Below are 18,557 nucleotides of genomic sequence, written 5' to 3' on the forward strand. Positions count from 1 at the left end.
ATGTGGTGGGAGAAGGGCTCAAAGCAGGTCGGGGGAGGACATGAGCAGGGGCCTGGAGGGTGCAAGGTGCATCAATCTGCAGGGAGCGCATTGTGCTTTAGCCCAGGGAGGAGGGGTAGGGTGGGGCAAATGCACCGCCAGGTCCCCACATTTTCCTGCTGCCCTCAGCACCCTGGGGATACAGGCATCTGGGCGGATCTGCCCTTTATTGCTGCCCACCAGCATTAAACACCCCTGACCCCAACGCTAGCACCACAGGTGGATCCGGGGCAGGGAAAAGGGCAAGAACGGGAAAATTGCTTAGAGAAAGATTCAACTAGAATCCAGTGAATTGTGCTCAGTTCTCTTTACTTCCTACAACCGAGTACATGGGTCACAGGGTGGAGGGTGCAACAGGACATGAAACATGCCCCTCGGTGCCCCCAACACACCCCTGCACACAGGATGGTGGTGTCTGCAGCATCACAGGTCATGCAGGGCACAGGGAAGGGGAGGTTCACACACACATAGACGCCCACAGCGGGTACCAGACAGAGAACACCCCTGAATATACACAGCTGTACACAGGGAACCCCCAGGTCCCCAACCCAACCCTCTCCCCTGTCTTGCCGTCCCCCAGGCAGGAGGAACTGTATTGCTTTGAGAGAGCCACCCTGGGGGCCGCTCTGCCAGGCACCCTCCCCTCCCCTCCCCCCCACCCCCATTTTGGCACATCTGCAAGACACACGGCAGCGAGAGTAGGCACCCTCCCTCCCAGGTTTCTGTGGCTTGGAGTTGAGGAAGGGGGTAGGAGACTTTGTCCTCCATCTTTCCCCTAGCCCTTCCCAAACCCCTAGCGAACCCACTCCAGCCAGAACCCACCCCCACCCCCAAAACACACACATACAAAGCTGAGCTATCCAGGAATACAGGGGAACAAGGAGATTGTCCGGGACAGGAGTGGAGGCAGTCGGGGGAGAAAGGACTGGAAGCAGAGACCCCACCCTGGTGTGGGGGTAAGACTGGCACAACAGCTACTTTAGTGCAATTGGAGAGGGTGCCCAGAGTGAGGGATGGAGATGGGAGGGGAAGGCTCTCCCCGATTTCCCTGGGGGCAAAGCCAGGCTCCCCAGGGAAAGGGCCTAGCAGGAGTAAGTGAGGGCCAAGGGCAGATGCTCTCGTCACCCGCCACCCTCTGCCCTCCCAAATGCAGTGACAGTGTCCCCCTCACACCTAAGTGGGCAACAGCAGCCTCGGAGTCAGTACCTTCAAGTAATTCATAGAGCAGACCCTCCCCACCCCAGCTTCCTCCCATCTCTGGGATTTGGTCGCTTCTCTAGGGTTGGGTCGGGAGGAGGGAGTCCCCAAGTCAGGCCCTTCCCTCTCCACCTCCCTCTTCCCAGATCACTGGGCTTGGTCCTCAAAGATTCCTTGCCTCCGCCCTTGGCCAACCTGGGTCAAGGCCACGGAGGGCTGGAGCCACCACGATTAGAGGGGAAGGGGCTGCTTTGCTCCTTATCCCTCCTTCTTAAAAGGTAGGGTTCAAACTAGGCGGGATGGGGCCCCATACTGGTTTGCCCCAGGAGGAGGGCTTCTGGGCTAGGGTCTGTAAGGCTATTTTCCTTTGCGGTGGGAAGGGGAGGTGGGGATGAACACGGGGTGTGGGGAGAGGGGGAGAAATGGTGGAGAGGGAAGGAGGAAGGGGCCTCCCTGCTGGAGCGTAGTCACTGGAGTCATTCAGACGAAGAAACACTCATGTGCACAAGATACAGAGTGTGCCTGTTCCCAGCCCCTCCAGCCAGGCCCCAGCCTCACCTCTCAGGGTCCCTTCCAAGACCCGAGAGGTTTGGGGGATACAGCTGTAGAACCGTTCACTCTGGCCCCACGCCCCCCACCCCACCCCCAGCCCCTTCTCCCCTTCTAAGGTCCAGGGAGTAAGAAGGTGCTCGGGTGGGCAGACAGCGGTGGAAACAGTATTGAGTTTTCCTTTGGTTACATATTGAAGGCAAAGGTGAGCTGGACTTACAGTCAAAACGGATAGGGATGAGGAAGGAAGAGGGGCCATGCCGGGGTTGGAGAGGGAGGTAGACCCTCCTCAGCCCCTCCACCCCAAGGAACACATGTCTAAGTGGGGTGGCAGTCCCTCAGTCTCATCTCTCCCACCCCCCACAGCACCAAACAGAAGGAGAAGCCCCCTCCCCCAGGGGCTGCTCCCCACCCCAACCTGGGCTGTACATTCAGTGGTTTTCAGCAGTCCTATGGCTCAGGGGGCCACAGTGGGGGAGGTGGCCCATCAGTCTCAGTTGGACAGTGGCAGTGACCCGGGTTTGTTGGCCCATCCTGGGACCCACAGTTTGTGCCATTTGTTTTTCTGAAGGATAGTACACAACCCTACCAAAGCCACCGCCCAATCAGAAACATCTCCCCAAAATCAGAAACTAAAAACTGGCTCTTATCTCGCCCTCTGATTCACACACCTGTTTCCCTGTCTCCTATGTAGCCCTCGCTCTGTCTCCTTTGCTGGGACCTGGGGCTGCTCCCAGGGTCCTCACTTAAAATAGGCCTTTTCTCAAAAGTGCTTATTACTTGAAGCAAGTGCTTTAGAGCTGCGGTGGGGAGAGGGGGAGGGGAGAGGGAGGGCAAAGGGAAGGAGGTGTTTCCTCCCCACCCTACCCCCTTAAGATTGGGGGGCATTCTGCCTGTTTTACTTCTCCACACCCGTTTAAGTCAAAGAGGTTTTAAAAAAAAAATCTTAACATTAAAATAAATATGCAGTCGCCATGAGAATGGTCAAAACGCTTCAAAAAACACTAGGGGCTGGGGAGCCCAGGGTGGGGTGTGGGATTTCCTTTGGCATAAGGAGAGGAGGCTGCTCATCCTCCACGCCTCCTCATAGCCACATGAGGAGAGGCAGAGGACTCCCCACAACCTGCCCCAGCACTGCTGACCGTGTGCTGAAGGGGCAGCAGGGGGACAGGCAGCCACCAGAAATCTCATCTAGCAAAACAATGGGGCTCCTGACAAATACTCAGAATCTTCCTGTCATCGCCAAACATTGATAAAGGAGAACACGACTGATACCCCAAGAGTCTTCTCTGGAGAATCCATCTCTCTGCTCCCCCTGCCCCCCCCCCCCGTCACCTAATTCCCAGCACCAAAATGAGAGGGAGGGGGTGGAATGGGAAGATTTCAGGAGAGACAGTTAAAGTTAGGGGCAAGCTTTGCAGAACCAGCGGGGGGGGGGGGGGGGGGGGGGCTGCAGCCCTTAAGAGAGGTCACATTGATTGTCGTATAGGGGAGGGCAGGGTATGAAGGGAGGTGGGCAAGAGGGGCATCGCAAGGCCCTTTGGCTTTGAAAACAAAAATAAAAACTAAAAGCTGCACAATCCTTCTTACCAATAATGGTCATTTGGAAGCTTTGAAATGGTTTAGGAACTGAGGGTTAGGGGAAGCAAGACACAGACAGAGGGGATAAAAAGAGACCATGACAAAAAAAAGCCAAAAAACAACAACAACAAAAAACCAAAAAGGACTTGGACAAACACCCCAGGCTTCAGGGAACCAGCATGAGGTATGGTTAAGGGTATCTGTTAGCGAGGCAGGGGTCCCTGGGATACCCCCTCCCCCCTCAGCCCACCCTTGGCAAGGGTGGCAAGACTTGCAGGAAAAACAACTGAAAAGTGGGTGAGGTTGTGAACAAAGCAAGCGTGAGGGGGCGTAGGAGGGGAGGAGACTGAGGAATCCCCCGGAGGAGACCCTGTACTGTGTAAACAAAGCCTGTCCAGTTCTCAGGGGACAATACTGATGGCAGCCAAACTGGGCAAGGATGCACTGTGGGGGTGGAGGGGGCATGACCTCTATTCAAGTTCTGTGTCTTGGCCCCTGGCTGAGGTATTGAGTGTGAGGAAGGGAACACTGGGCTATGGGAGCGGGTCCAACTGTCCAGGAGGCTTAGCTGGGAGATGGATGGACAGGGCGTTTGAAGGGACCAGGGCCAAATTCAATGCTACATTTAGAGAGAAAACTGCCCCCTCCTCACTCTGGCCCAGTTTGGCTTTTGGGGTGCGACTTTTAGGAATCTTCTCAGTGCAGCCCCTAGCTCAATCCCATGTCTCCCCGCTGCTGGGAGGGCAGGGACCAAGCCTCAGTGTGTATTCGTCACTCCCTAGATCAGAGCTTCATCCTCACACCAGAGGGGAAGCCTGGGTCCCGAGTAGCCACGGTCCCTAGTCTGCCCTGCCCCTCCCACCATCTTTGGCTTCAGATCAGGAGTGACTGGGGGCGGTGGGTACTCTTGGACATAACGGAAGGTGGGGGTACAGAGGAACCATGGGTTTGGGGGGCACAGGAGGAAGAATATTGTCCTTCCCTCCCCACACATGCAAACACATGCCTGAAACACACAGGACATTCTAGGGCTGTGGTCTTGAAATGGGCAGGAAATTAATTTGTTTCTTCCCCTAAAGGATAAAATGCTTACTTAAAAATTCATGACAAGCCTCAAAGTTAAGGGAGAGGGGCGCCAGGGAGGGAATGGCCACAGGCTCTGCCCTCCCAAAAGAAGTTAAAAGAAAGAAGCAAGGTTAAAGTGCGTGGTTAGGGGACCAGGCCAGGAGTGGAAGGGAATCAGGGAGGAGCAGGCTGTGGGGGCAGAACCAGCCCTTGATTTGCATATGAGGAGCCAGGGGAGAGTGCAGGATTGGGGCCCAGGTACAGTAGTTGCTGCTTCAAGTGTTTTGCATTTGAACTTTAGGGGTGATGGGGTACAGAAGTGGGGGAAAAGCTCCAGGCCCCAGTGCTAAATACCCTCCCCCCTCATCCACTAGCTGCCCCTGAAGGGGGAGGGGGACACCCCCAGAGTGCTCACACAGTACCAGAAATTAAGGCTTCTCACTGCTGCGGGGATGGAGGGGCCAGCCGAGCAGGGAGGCAGTGATGGGTATGGAAGAAGAGGAGGGATCTGCCTGGCAGTAGGGGCATGGGCGGGGGAACACAAAGAGGAGAAACAGAGGAAAGGGTGGGGGGAGTTGGCAGCAGAAAGAGGGAACTGAGAGATGGGGTAAAAGAGAGGGTAGCCAGGCATTTAGCAATCATTTGGGGACACTTGGCAGAAGGGGTTGCCCTGGGGGTGCCAAGGGCCTGGGGTGCTCCCTGTTGGTCCCAGACCCTTGCCAGGCCAGGATGGTGTGGCAAAGGGGTGAGCAGCTGCTCCCCAGTGCATTTTTTCCCCCTCTGTCCCCCCCCACCCAGTCGTGTTCTCCTTTAAAGTGCCCTAAATGTATAGACTTTTTCTAAATAAATAGAATAAGATATCAAGCCACCGGCAGGGGGAGGGACACTGATGGGGGGCTACTCCGAATAGCAGCCGTCTAACCCAATGGCGCCGTGCCGCTCCTGACTGTAGGGGCAGGAGGCCCCATGGGGCAGGGCGCCGCAGCCACCCACCGTCTTGGCTGCTGCGATGCCGCAGTTCTTGAGCAGGCTGAAGCTGAAAGGACTGACGGCGTCCTTGGGTGGGAAAGGCTTCATGGTGGAGAGGATCAAGGCCAGGCAGTCTGCCACATCTTTGTTGGGGGCGCAGGCCAGCGCTGGGGTGTGACCTGCAGGGTGGAGGGGGAAAATTGAGGCACAGGGTCCTGTACCCCCGGGGCCCCATCCACCCTCTGCCAGGCCCTGAGCTCTCATCTGTGGAGGGTAGCCAAGGTGGGCAAGAGCCCAGCACAATCAGAATTCAAGGGCTACGAGGGTCCAGGGGCACCGACAGGCAGACTGTCAAAGCGTGGGGTAAAGGGTGGAGTGCGGGGGACAGAAGTCTGGGAGGCTGAGGTGTGTGGAAGGTCTTCCTGAGGACCCTGCTGGCTCCACCTAGTTCCGTCAGATTCCCCTCAGAAATGCTAGCGTATTGGTATTGGGTCCCTGCTCTGAAGAGTTCCCCTGGGAAAAAAACCCAGTTTATAGCAAAGTTAAGAAGTCACCTCCTGAAGAATGTCCCTGACCCCAAACCCAGGAGAGGCGGGGGGCTCTGGACCCCACCCACCTTCTTCATCCACAGCCAGCACTGTGGCCCCACGACTTAGCAGGGCCTGCACCACAGAAGCTAGACCATTCCGGGCAGCAATGTGGAGTGGCCTTGGAAGAAAGGAAAAAAAGAACGAGAAATCAGTGAGAACCAAGCTGCCTTTTCACACCCAGCCAGAGTAGCAAGACTGCTGAACAGATACTGTCAGCTCTAGAGAGCCCCCAGAATGCATGTGGCTCTTTTTTACCCATCTGCCTCCCCTAGCCAGGCTCCCCCTTCCCCGGCAACTCACATTTGCAGCGCACTGTTGGTAGCATTGATAAGGCCAAGGTCTTGGGTTTCTGCCAGGATCATGAGGGCACATTTCTCATGGCCCTGAGGAAGAAGAACAGAGATGGAGTGGAGGCAGACAGGCTATAGAGCAGGAGTTGGGAAGGGTTCAGGGGACAAAAAGCTATACAGGCTGGACAATCCTGACTGCCACTCCAGTCCTCTCTCCAACTGGGCAGACCCACCCCCTTCATCAAGCCCACCCCCTTACGTGGCCCTCACCACCACCAATCCAGACCACACCTTGCTACAAGCCAAGTGGAGAGCAGTGTTCTTGTTCTCATCCAGCACAGTAAGGTCTGCCTTCCCTCGATACAGCAGAAATTCTGCAAGAGAAAGGGGGCAAAGGAGTGATGCCTTCCCTCCAGAGCAGCAGCCCTCATGGCTCCCGGCCCTCCCATCTGCATATACTTTGCATCCCATCTGCAGAGGAGGGAAATAACCAAATACATGACTCCTGTTTTCTGAGCCCCACAGGCAGGGCTGCCCCATCTCGCAGAAACCCAAGGGGGAGCTCCTCCCTTCCACACGTGGCCCCTACACACCCACAGCAGCGGTCTGGCCGTTCTCGGCCGCCGTCATGAGCGCAGTGCGGCCAGTGTGGTCAGTGGCGTTCACCTCGGCTTGATGCTGCAGTAGCATCCGGAGCCCAGATACATTGTCCGCGAAGGCAGCGGCGTGAAGAGGGGTCCTGCAGTGTGGGGGTCAGGGCAGAATGAGAACAGAGGGCTCATTCGCCTGAGCAGAAAAAGGAGGCCTGAGGTGACCGGGGCTTCTCCCTAAGCCTTGTACCACTCACCGTCCTTTGGCATCTCGGCTGTTCACAATCTTGGCACCCAGAGCTCCCAGCAGCATCTCTGTGGTGCTGTCCTGGTTATTAATTCTGGGGGGGGAAAGGAAGGGTCAACAGGAAGGACAAGAAAAATGGAATGCCTGTCCTAAGCCCAGGTCACAGAACCTCAAGTGGGGCTAAGGCACAGGAAGGGACTTACACTGCACAGTGCAAAGGAGTGAAGGGGTTTCCCTCCAGGTATGAAAACGGGCTGTGTTCAAGTAACAACTCCAGACAATCTTCATGTCCTGAGCAGGAGAAAGGAAGAGCCGTGGGGGTGGAGAGAGATGACAACAAGGTTCCCAACATCTGTCCTGTGCCATCTCTGGACACTCCATTCCACTTCCAGATCAAGATTAACCCACGTCCCTCCCTCAATCCACGGGTCTGTGGTCTCTGTTCTGGTCTGTCCTCCCCCATATCGCACCCCTGTTCTTATGCTGCCAGGGCCCCAGGCCCGCACCAGTGTAGGAGGCCCAGTGCATGGGCGAGTATCCACTGTAGTCCACGCCAGCATCCAGGGGGTCTGTGGAAAGGGCGGCCTGCAACAGCGTCCGCAGCACTGCAGTGTGGCCGCAGGCTGAGGCCAGATGGATGGGGGTGCGGCCCTTGAAGTCTCGGCACAGCACAAATGCATCGTGGTCCAGCAGGGCAGCCAGGCAGTCCTCACAGCCAGTCACTGCCTGTGGATGACATGATGGTGTGAGGGAGGGTGAAGGGCCACTCCCTTTCAAACAGCCAGTCACTGGAGCTGGCCCAGGCATAAGAACCACTTCCAGGGCTCCGATCGTTATTTTCACAGCAACCACTCTAAATGTTAGGACTCCTTCCTTCCTCCATTCTCTCTATGCCAACAGACGACCAGAATGGCAAGAGTGAATTCGGGCACTCTGGAGTAGTGGGGGGACAAATTGCAAGGTAACTGCAATTGACTAAGGGATCAAAGAGTCCCCTGGGATGAAGAGGAGACGGCTTTGGGACAGGTGATCACGGAGAAGGACTGGGACAGTGGCATCATTATCCAGTGGGCCAGGACCAGAGTCTGGGTATCCTGGAGCAGAGTGTGAGTAGTGAGCATGTGGCTGTATGAGATTACAAAGCAAGGGAATCAGAGAGATCAGCTACACATGTCAGGTACTCATCCTGGAGCAAATGTAGTAGTAAGACCCAATAAGACCCTGGGCACAAAATCCTGGCCCACCTGCTAGGCAATCTGCTGTCCTACTTCTGATGGGTCCTGTGCTCCCATGTCCAGGCCTGTCTGTGAGCAGCCCCACCCAGGAGGTCACTCACCCCACGGTGGAGGGCGGTGCGGCCCCGGAGGTCAGCAGCATCAGCTGTGGATCCTTTCTCTAGCAGCAGATGGACACAATCCACATGGCCATTCATGATGGCCAGCATCAGTGGGGTTCTACAGAGGGGGTGGGAGACAGATGAGGGCCAGCAGAGACAGGAAAACCCGCATCCTACCCCTGGCCCACACTCACTGTCCATAGGCATCCATGACATCAGTGATGTCGGCGCGTTCCCCACTGTCGATCAGCAAGTGCAGGGAGTCAGTGTGGCCAGAGGCAGCTAAGAGAAAAGGCCTGTGTCAGGGCATGGTCAAGGGGAAGGAGGCAGCCAGGTCAAGCATTAAGGACTCCAGGGTGGAGATCATAGAAGGACCTGGGGCAGGCTGAAGTCTTGGGGGATAGGAAGCCACGAATCAGGACTTGAAGTTCTCCTCACCCTGCTCCACTCCCAACCCCAATCCCATTCGGGAGGGATCTGGGACCAGTCTCCAAGGCCTGGTGTGGCAAGGGGAGGTACCAGCAGCCTTAAGGGGGTACTAACCAGCAGCGTGCAGGGGTGTCCACTTGCGTTTGCGCTCCTTGATGAGAGCAGAGGCGCCGTGGGCCGTAAGCACCTCCACACACTCAGTAGAGCCTCGCTCAGTGGCCAGGAAGAGCGCGGTCCGGCCCTTGTGGTCCCTTACATCCAGATTCACCAGCGTCTCAGCCAGTGTCTTCAGGGCTTCACAGTGACCGTTGTAGGCCTGGAGGGGAGCAGGCAACCAATGGAAACAGCTTGGGACACTGCCCTCACTCTGCTCTTGGGCCCCCTGGGGAAACTCCAGGCAGCAGTCCTCCCCATGAGCTCCCTGGGTCCCTCAGACTCTTCACCTACACTACACCCAACCCTGGGCACTGCCTGCCTGCCACGTCCCCCCAAGAAAGCAGAAGCCAGGATAGATTCACAAAGGCTTGCACCTGTGTGTGGACCAAAGGGCAGGCAGGGACAAGGAAGGCAAGAGGAAAAGACCTGGGACTCACAGCTAAGTGCAAAGGGCTAACTGGAATGGTGCTCTCCACATCCTCCAGGCAGTTAAAGGACATTTCTAAGAGCTGCAACGGACAGAAGAGTAGGCGCTGAGGTTCTCAAACTCCCAAAATGTTATCCCCTGTCCCCTACCCACAGTAATGCCCTACACCCCTGGACCTAGAGACCATATCTGAGTCAACCACCCCTCGGTTTCAGAATTCACAGACACAAAGGTGACTATGAGCCCTGCCCCTGCTTCCTCTCCTCCAGGCCAGATCCCACACGTACCAGTTCGAGGTTCTGTCTGTTGCCGTAGGCGGCTGCATAGTGCACAGCTGTGTAGCCCTGCCTGTCCCGCAGGGAGGGGTCTGCACCGTTATCCAGTAAGAACTCCAGACAGCTGGGGGGCAGGGGTAGACTGTGAGGCAGGGACAGGCCCAGCTGGTGAGGGCCCAGGTGCGGGCAAAGCAGAGGAGAGGTGCAAGGGAGCTCCTCCAGGCCTAGCTGGCCAACACCCATCCGCTGCTCTAGGAAGGCTAACTCCTGCCTGTTCGACCCTTCCACTTGAGACCCACCACTTCCTTCACATCAGCTCTGAACTACTCTGGCTCCAATGCCTTTCTTTATCCTTGGAACGCTCTCCTAGAGAACCTAGAGCATAATTATGTTATCAACCTGCCAATCGACACTTCCCCCTACCTCCAGACATGCTGACCCCTTGCCTTGAATGCCTTCTCCTTCCAGCCCATCTGAAGGAGAAGTCCTACTCATTCAAACTCGATCCCAGCATCCTCTCCTCTGTGAGGCCTTCCCTAACCTTCCCAGTGAGGTGCCTCTTCCTCTGTACTCCCTTGGTACCCTTCTCATAGCGTAGTACGACTAGCAGTAATAATAATCTAGTATTTAGCACTTACTATGTGTCAAGCACTATTCTAAGCACTTCATGTGTATGAAATCATTTAATCCTCATAATGACCCCACAAGGCAGCTACTACTCTTATTCCTTATGATGGTTAAGGAAACAGAGGCACAGAGAGGTTAAGTTGTCAAAGCTTGGATTTTCTTGGATTGTAAGTATCTTTTTTAAAAAAAAAAGTTTTATTTCACAACACTTTTAGATTTATAGACAAACTGTGAACATAGGACACAGTCCCCATTTACTCTGCATCATCTTCTCTATCATTAACATTCTACATTAGAAAGCGTAAGTGCCCTTTCATTTATCTTTCCCAACAGATCATTAGCTTTCAAAGGCAGAAATTTGGGGTAATTTGTCTTTTATCCTTAGCATCTAGCACAGTACTTGGTACCTAATAAGTAAATCCTCACTTAAATCTTGTGGAATAAATAAAAGGCTTTGTGCGTTAAGTTTTTCTGATTGTCTCAAGAAGACCATCTGTTCCCTGAGGGAAGGAACTGTCTCATACTTTTGTTTTCACCCACAATGCTTAGTCCAGGATTAAGCTCAGATCGCTCCCAACACACTGCTGGCTGGCCAACAGCAAGCAGCAGAAATGAGGTGGCAGGACAGGGAGTGGATGGGAGAATCACGGGACCAGAGCTGGCACTGCTGGGAAAGTACATCCCAGGGGTCTTCTCGGCTACTCACAAGAAGGCCTCCTTCCTGCGGGACTCCTTCAGTGGCTCGTCCTCTTCAGCATCGTGGCTGGACGATGAGTGGGGTTCCGCTCTGGAGGACAGAGAGTGAAGTCAGGGGAGGCTCACGGAGGTGAACAGGGCTGAGAAGGCCAAAGTGAGAGTCTCACCTCCTGTAGGTGTCAGAGGCGGCAGCGTAGTGGAGGGGAGAACAGCCTTTACAGTCGGCCTCGTTGACACCCGCCCCAGCAGTCACCAGTGTGACTGCACACTGGTAGCTGCCATTGGCGGCTGCATAGTGCAGTGGGGTCCTGAGGAGAAAAGAATGAATAAAAGAATCAAGGGCAGACCCAAATGCAACCATACGAGCAGCCTAAAGCTGCTCTGCAATACTCTCCTCACTTAGTCTCCAAGTTGCTACCACTCCCTCCACCATTTATCTCTCTTTTAGGACACTCCCCGTGCCTACTGCTGCATATCGACACACCTTCCAAATTTGTCTCTCCTCCTCAAGTCAGCTCCACTGCTCAACAGCAAATTAAGACATTCAACATTCCTAAAAGGAAGGAGGATGAGGGTTAAGAGAACGAGAGCCTCAAAGAGGAGCCACAGGCACAGGGAGGGGCTAAGGAAGGATGGCACTGGACAGCCCTTTCTGCTGTGATTGCTCTGTGACAGGCAGAGAGACCTGGGCAGCAGAGAAGGGTCCAGACCCTTGCCCAGATCTCTTCTCAGCACCTGGAAGTGAGAGAACGTACCCTCCAGAAGCAGCAGCATGAAGACAGGTGCGGCCAAGGTTGTCAGGCGTATTGATGTCAAACCCAGCTGAAAGCACATGCTCGTTGCTGAGTGAAGATACAATGCTGTACAGCTGACCTGCAGGGCCAGAACAACACAGATCCCATCTGAGGGCACTGAACAGAGTGGGAAAAGGCCTCTACTCACCCACCCGTACCCAACTCCCCAACCAGTCAGCACATACCTGAGGAAAGAAGCTTACGACAACAGTCAGAGAATCCAAAGAGAACAGCTAAATGCAGAGGGAACATGTCGTGAATGCCGCGCCTGGAGAGAAGTTGAGGGACTCAGTCCTTAAGTCAAGGAGGGACCAGTTACAGACTTCTTTTCTGTGGCCCCCCACCAGCCTAGGAGACAGTGAGGTTCCACAAGCTTCCCTTTTGCAAGCTTCTTTGTGCCTCCACGTTTGATGTGAGCAGACACTACAGATCTAAGGGGCCCTGACTCACCGGGCGGTATCCGCGCCATTGGTCATGAGGGTGCTGATGAGTAGCTCGTGTCCGTAGCGAGCAGCCACGTGCAGTGGCGTGTTCCCAAATTTGTCAGCACAATCAATCTCGCTGCCTGTGAGGGGATGCACACACACAAACTCAGGCAGACCTGAGGCTCCAGACCACTCATACCAGTCAGCTACCACACAAGTGCTCGTTATGTGCCACATCCCAAGCTAAGCATTCCACATGTGTTATCTTGTCTGTAACCCTCAGGGGATGGGGCATGCAGACGTGGGCCATTTCTACAGGTGCCTTGCTCAGAGCTCTCAGTGCCGATCCTGACTGGAAGATACGGGAGGTAGACTAAGGAAAGAAAAGGGTTTCTAGGGATGAGTTCTCCGGGGGAGGGAGGAGAAGGGAGCACAAAGTCTCCCAAGTCCATACCATTCTGGATGAGGATCTGGGAGCGGGTGAAACGACCATGGATGGCAGCCATGTGCAGAGGACTTTTCCCTTCCTTGCTCTGTGAAAACATGGCAATTTTTTTTTCAGTGCAAAGCACAGGGAATACCCTATTCCCCCCTTTGAAAGGACACATCTCTGAGGACGGAGTGGTCATATGGACATCTGCTCAGCCCACACTCTCCTGGGTCCCTGACAAGGTCTGATCAACCCAGGAGGCAAGTGGACAATTCCCCAGACTTATGCAGAGGGGAAGATATGGTCAGGACCTCCAGAGCTAGGTTGCAGCCTCATCCCTTCAGGCACCTGGTAATTGACATCAGCCCCGTTATTGACCAACAGCTCCAAGCAGAGAGCGCCATTGGTAGAGACTGCAGCCACATGCAGCGGCGTGAAGCCCTTGTCATTCGGCTGGTTGACATTGGCTCCTGCATTCACCAGCTCAATAGCCACAGCATCCTGGCCCAGGTAGCAGGCGATGTGCAAAGCTGTGTTTCCAAAAGCATTGGGCTCATCGATCTGGATTTTCAGGGGTACAAGTAAAGGAATAGGGAGGTATCAGTTTAAACAAAGTGGAAGCTGACATAGATAACCTAGAAAATCCCAGAATCCCAACAACTGCCTGAGATACCTCATGTTCCTGACTTGATAGACTGAGAGCACTATTACTTACGGTAAGCATTATTCACCATATCTCACCATATCCTGCCCACCTCCCAAAACCACTCCAACAATCCCAGCACCCTCATGTCTCCATACACAGACTCTGACCTCCAACTCCATGCCCTTAGTGCCCAGCCCCAGTGCTCAGCACCCTGACCTCAGCCCCCATCCGGAGCAGGTACTTCACCACTTCAATCTGGCCACTGGCAGCAGCTGTGTGGAGAAGCCCATAGCCCTTGCGGTCCTTGCAGCTGAGGTCCGCTCCCCGTGCCACCAGCAGTTTCAGGACCTCCAGATGCCCTAGGAAGAGAGAAGAAGCTCTCAAGGGGGTGGAGGGTGAGCTAAGACCCTGGGCGTCTCTCTCCAAAGGCTGCAATCCCCATCCCTACCTTGGGAAATCCTAAATGTCAAATTCCTACTCTTCCCATGAACCCTTTCTCACCTAGAAAAGCTGCCCAGTGCAGAGGCTGCCGCTCCTTTTTATCACAAACATTCAGGCTGGCTCCCTTGTTCAGGAGCAGGTTCACCGTCTGTATCAGAATATGAAACACACCTGTTCATGCTTTCAGTGTACCTAAGGGCAGGTACCTAAGCCAGGTTCATGCTTTCATTGTACCTAAGGGCAGAAGCCTCAGCTCCTGAAAAGGCTGAGGCACCCAAATGTCTTTGTTCTTGAACAGAACAATCTGGAGAACTAGAGGGAACAGAGAAAGCAGAGACTAAGAAGGAGATCCCAGAGAGATTTGGAAGTTTGAGGGAAACTCAAGGGAGTGTTTTCATTTGATTTGGTGGTTCTTCTTTTTTTTTAATGTGTATTTATTTAGTTTGAGAGTGAGAAAAAGAGAGAGAGCGCACATGCACAAGCAGGGGAGGGACAGAGAGAGAATCCCAAGCAGGCTCCATGCTGTCAGCGCAGAGCCCAATGTGGCCAGAGCCCATAGTCACAAGCCGTAAGATCATGACCTGAGCTGAAATCAAGGGTTGAATGCTTAACCGACTGAGCCACTTGGGCACCCCATGAGCTGGTGGTTCTTAAATTCTTTTGAATAATCTTCAAAAACATTTTGAAAGACATGGACACTCGCTTCAGAAAAAGGCATGTATGCAAACATTTTCCATGCAACTTCAGAGTTTATCACCCTCTTGAAGACCAAGTCAAGAATTTCAATCTAACCCGACCATTCGTTTGGTGCTTGAGCCCAAGTGTTTATATAGTCATCCAGGCTGCTTTTCCTCAGACCTGATGACCCAGAAGCAGAGGAAGATGAGTGGGAAGGGAAGCAAAGACAAAGGGAAGGCACTAGACCAGGCACAGATTAGAGTGGTCCTCACCTCTAGATGCCCACTATGCACTGCATGATGCAGGGCACTGCGCCCGCTCCTGTCAGCCACATTGAGGCTGCTCAACAGGGGTGCCAGAGCCTCAGCACACTTCGTGGCCCGGTTGGCGGCAGCCACATGCAATGGTGTCTGCCACAGCTTGTCCCGGGCATTCACATCTGCTGAATGTGCCAGCAGCAATCCCAGCACCTTCTGTTAAGGAGCAGGGGATAAGAAAGAAAATACAGGGGGAGCAGGAGGTAAAACAATAGTGGAGGGAAGAATAGGTCAGCCTGGCACATGTGGCCCCATCCCCCCAGCACAGAGTGTCTTCTCATTTTTCCAACATACGTAGCCTCTCAATACCTACTTCCCATCTTCTGGATCTTTCTAGAACTTAAAATTTTCCCTACCTTGCTGAGGAAAAAATACCCCTTCCTTTTCCTCAAGTCACCTGGTATCGCTCCCCAACTCAGACCCTGATCAACCATATAGCTACTACCAAGCAAATCCACAAAAGTAGAGGATGCCAATCCTTCACTATTTCTAGGAAAAATACACACTCCTGCCTTAATGCCCCGAATACCCTCCTTCAGTCCTTCCATAGGCATCAAAATCATTTCCGTTACCTCAGTAAGCGAACAGATACTGGTTCCTCTCCAAAACCCAGGCTAAAATGTCCCTCCTAATCACAACACACCCTATTCCTGTTGGCCTTAGTCCCTCCCCCTGGTGGATGGAGCCAGGGAAGTGACCATCAAACCAAGAGGGAGGTCTCCTTTTCCTCCTGCTCTTCAAGGTAGATGGACCCAATTGATGAGGCAAGTTTGACCCCTGTGCTGTCAACTTTGATGCTGCTTGAGAGGCAGGAAGGCAACACATCACTACCCCCAATCCCTCCATCACAAGGTAAGAAATCTCAGTGCCCAGAGGGGGATCAGACTCCAAGGTGGCCCCCCAGGGAAGGATGAGTCACTCAGGCCTGGCAGCAGGGCCCCCTGCAGTCTGCCAGCCCAGTGTTAAGCTCTCCCCTGACGTCACATCAGCTGGCAACATTCAGCCCCCCCTTACCAGCCAGTTCTAGGGGTAGGAGGGAGGGGCCAAGGTCTAGTATCCTGACCTAGGGGTAGATCAGCTTGTAGGGCAGAGAGCTGAGGCTCTCCAATCCTTAACTTCCACCTTTAACCAACTCATCCTCTTTTGGAAGGGTGAAAGGACATAGGATGCCGATACCTCATTTCGGGAAGCAGCAGCACGATGAAGAGGGGTCAGCCACAGTGTGTCCTTAGCATTGACATTAGCACCTACGGGGATATAATTTCCTCTTTTGGTGGGAGGTAGAGAGCAAGTGGGGAAGGAAGCCAGTAATCAGGCCAGGGGATATGGATAGAGATGAAGCCTCTCCCAGACCAAACACCAGAGAACAATTCTTAGATACCACAAAAAAAAAAAAAAAAAAAAAAAAAGGCTCTTTCCTCAGGTCCCCTCCCTATGTGCCACACCTTCCAGCTCCCCACTTTCACCTGACATCAGTAGCAACTGGAGGATGGGGACATCGCCTACGTAGGCAGCAGCATGCAATGGGGTCCGCCTCTCTTGGTCCTGGGAAGGCAGAAAAGAGCAGTGGCTGTGACGCTGAACTATCACAGACCCCAGCCCCGGTCTTAGAGCTCCAGGCCTTTCCCCACCTCTTCCCATAGGTTCGACAGCCTCCTAAATCCCAATCCTAAATTAAAACAAGAACCTAGGGAGGGCAGAGTCAGAGTCAGAGAGTCAGGAGTCAAGGGGTCAGGGCCAGGGGGCTGTGAGCAGTCTCCTTCTTCCAGGAGGGGTGGGGGCGCTGCAAACACTGATGGTTCGTTCAGGAGAGAACACCGTTTCTGGGCATCTTTAGCTTCACTGGTCTATGCTTCAAGCCTGACCTGTTCTCCATCTCCAAATGTAGAGCAGGCGCCCATCCCAGGGTAGAAAGTGCTGCGGCCTCATCCTAGCCAAGAAGCCACGGAGCCGCCCCACTGTTTGGGAGGGGTCCAGAACACCAGGGCCCAGATTACTGGCTCATCATTCTCCCTGATCCCAACTCACCAGTACATTGATGTTCTCCTTCTGCGAGAGGAGGGAACGCACTTCCTCCACATCTCGGCTAAAGATGGCCTGGACCAGGGGCGGCTGCAGGGAGAACCAGCGTTCAAAGAGCGGGCCGGAGCGGAACTAGGAGTGGGGGGCTGGGGTGGGGGGACACCTGGTTTGATGAGGGGCGTCGCTGGAGGGACTCCGCTCGGGGGTCCTGGCTGCAGGGGACTCCCGCGGTGTGTTGGCCAGTCGCCAGGCCCCCAAGGACACCGGCTTGGTTGAGGGGAGCACGGCGTGGGGCGGGGCGGGAGCCGCGGGAGCCCCGGGCTCGGGCCCAGCCTAGGCCGCACATCCCCGGGCTCGCGTGGCGGCTGCGCCGGGCTCAGGAAGGAGGAAGCGGGCAAGGACAGGAGGGCTGACCTGGTCCGTGATGCTGAGGATCCCCATGGCCCGGCCCGGGCTCCGTCCGCATCGAGCTCCCGGCGGCGGCGGCGGCGGCTCCACCGGGGACACGGGGCGGCCCAGGCGGCGGCTGCGGCGGCGGCTGCGGGGAGAGCGCGGCCCCGCCTACCGGGGGGCGGGCGAGCGGGAGCCCGCAGCGCTCCCTGGCGGCCGTCCTGGGCCGGGCCGCGGGGCTCTTGCCGCGCAGACGGCTCTCGGCCTGGCGCCCTCCGCCCCGCCCTGGCGCCGGGAAAGTCCCCGGCACCCCCGACTTCGCGCTCTGGTTCCCTGGCTCCCCAAGCCGCCGTGGTGTGCTCTCTGCTCCAGTCTGGAGGCCCAGGAGTTTTTCTCACAAGACCCTACCGGCAACCCGAGCCTTGGCCCTGCGGTGCCTCCCACCACAATGCCTCCGCCGGAGCTAACTCCTCCCGTCAGCGATTACAAGCCCCCGAACACCCCCCCCCCCCCATAGACTTGGGGAAACAGGGGCGTGGAGATCTGGGGATTATATATGGCAATAGCCCCAGAGAGAAGAAAGACTCGTATCTCTACTGGCAGTGACATGAGTTGGGGAGAGAGGAAGTAGCAAAAGTGCTCAAACTGCCGAGAGAAATCTCAAAACGGACTCTCCAGCTGCAGAAAATCCCCCACAAAGAAGCTGGGACAGCCGGCAGCTGAAGAAGGCCTCCAAAGCCAACAGAAGAAGCACTTTTCGAATTCCCAATTACTCCATTGCCAGGTTAAGGTGGTAGGCCGGCTACACTTTAAAAGGCTCTAAGGCTTCTCCCCAGAAAAGGGTGGGGGTGCTTCCCTTCCTGTATTGGAGAGGCCAGAGAACAGCCAATCAGGCAAGATCTGGATGGAGGTCCTCCCAACCCAGAAAAGGAAAAGAGGAAAGAAAAGTGATGTTGAAAAATTGGTGCCATTTAGAAAAGGTGATCCAGGGTCTTGTCCAGAGCTCAGCAACTCAATATGTTCTAAGAGGGAATACATTTAGGAAGAAGTGTAGCAAGCTGGCCCCCTGTCAAGACAGAGATATAAAAACCCTCCTTTGCTCTCTAACAGTCTATGCCCTTCATTGCCTTTGGTGTCTTGATTCCCAACAGAAAGATACACAAGACATTGATACCAGTGCTTTTTCCTGGAAAGAGAAACTGGGGAACAGGGAATGAGGAATGAGGGGGAAAACTACCTATTACTATACACCTTTAATAATTTAACTTTTTAGGGATGCCTGAGTGTCTCAGTCAGTTGAACCTCAGACTTTAGCCGAGGTCATGATCTCACGGTTAGTGAGTTTGAGCCC

The 18,557-nt window shown here is 54.7% G+C and overlaps 1 protein-coding gene across 1 annotated transcript; it reads right to left on the reverse strand.

Moving 5' to 3' along the window:
- Window positions 1-331: 331 nt before the first annotated feature.
- On the reverse strand, window positions 332-17,347 carry ANKRD52 (ankyrin repeat domain 52). Its single transcript, XM_030322903.1, has 28 exons — window positions 17,231-17,347; window positions 16,823-16,906; window positions 16,261-16,339; window positions 15,971-16,041; window positions 14,750-14,950; window positions 13,860-13,947; window positions 13,575-13,717; window positions 13,061-13,273; window positions 12,737-12,815; window positions 12,308-12,422; window positions 12,043-12,125; window positions 11,819-11,936; window positions 11,548-11,616; window positions 11,231-11,371; window positions 11,074-11,154; window positions 9,753-9,864; window positions 9,476-9,547; window positions 8,997-9,198; window positions 8,648-8,735; window positions 8,454-8,571; window positions 7,624-7,843; window positions 7,321-7,408; window positions 7,128-7,211; window positions 6,874-7,019; window positions 6,572-6,654; window positions 6,291-6,373; window positions 6,017-6,108; window positions 332-5,579 (listed from the first exon to the last, which is right to left on the reverse strand). Exons 1-28 carry the CDS (start codon window positions 17,255-17,257, stop codon window positions 5,329-5,331), a joined length of 3,231 nt encoding a protein of 1,076 aa, XP_030178763.1. The 5' UTR covers window positions 17,258-17,347; the 3' UTR covers window positions 332-5,328.
- Window positions 17,348-18,557: the final 1,210 nt, after the last annotated feature.

Source organism: Lynx canadensis, chromosome B4 (assembly GCF_007474595.2).
Source record: "Lynx canadensis isolate LIC74 chromosome B4, mLynCan4.pri.v2, whole genome shotgun sequence".
NCBI classification, from domain to species: Eukaryota; Metazoa; Chordata; class Mammalia; order Carnivora; family Felidae; genus Lynx; species Lynx canadensis.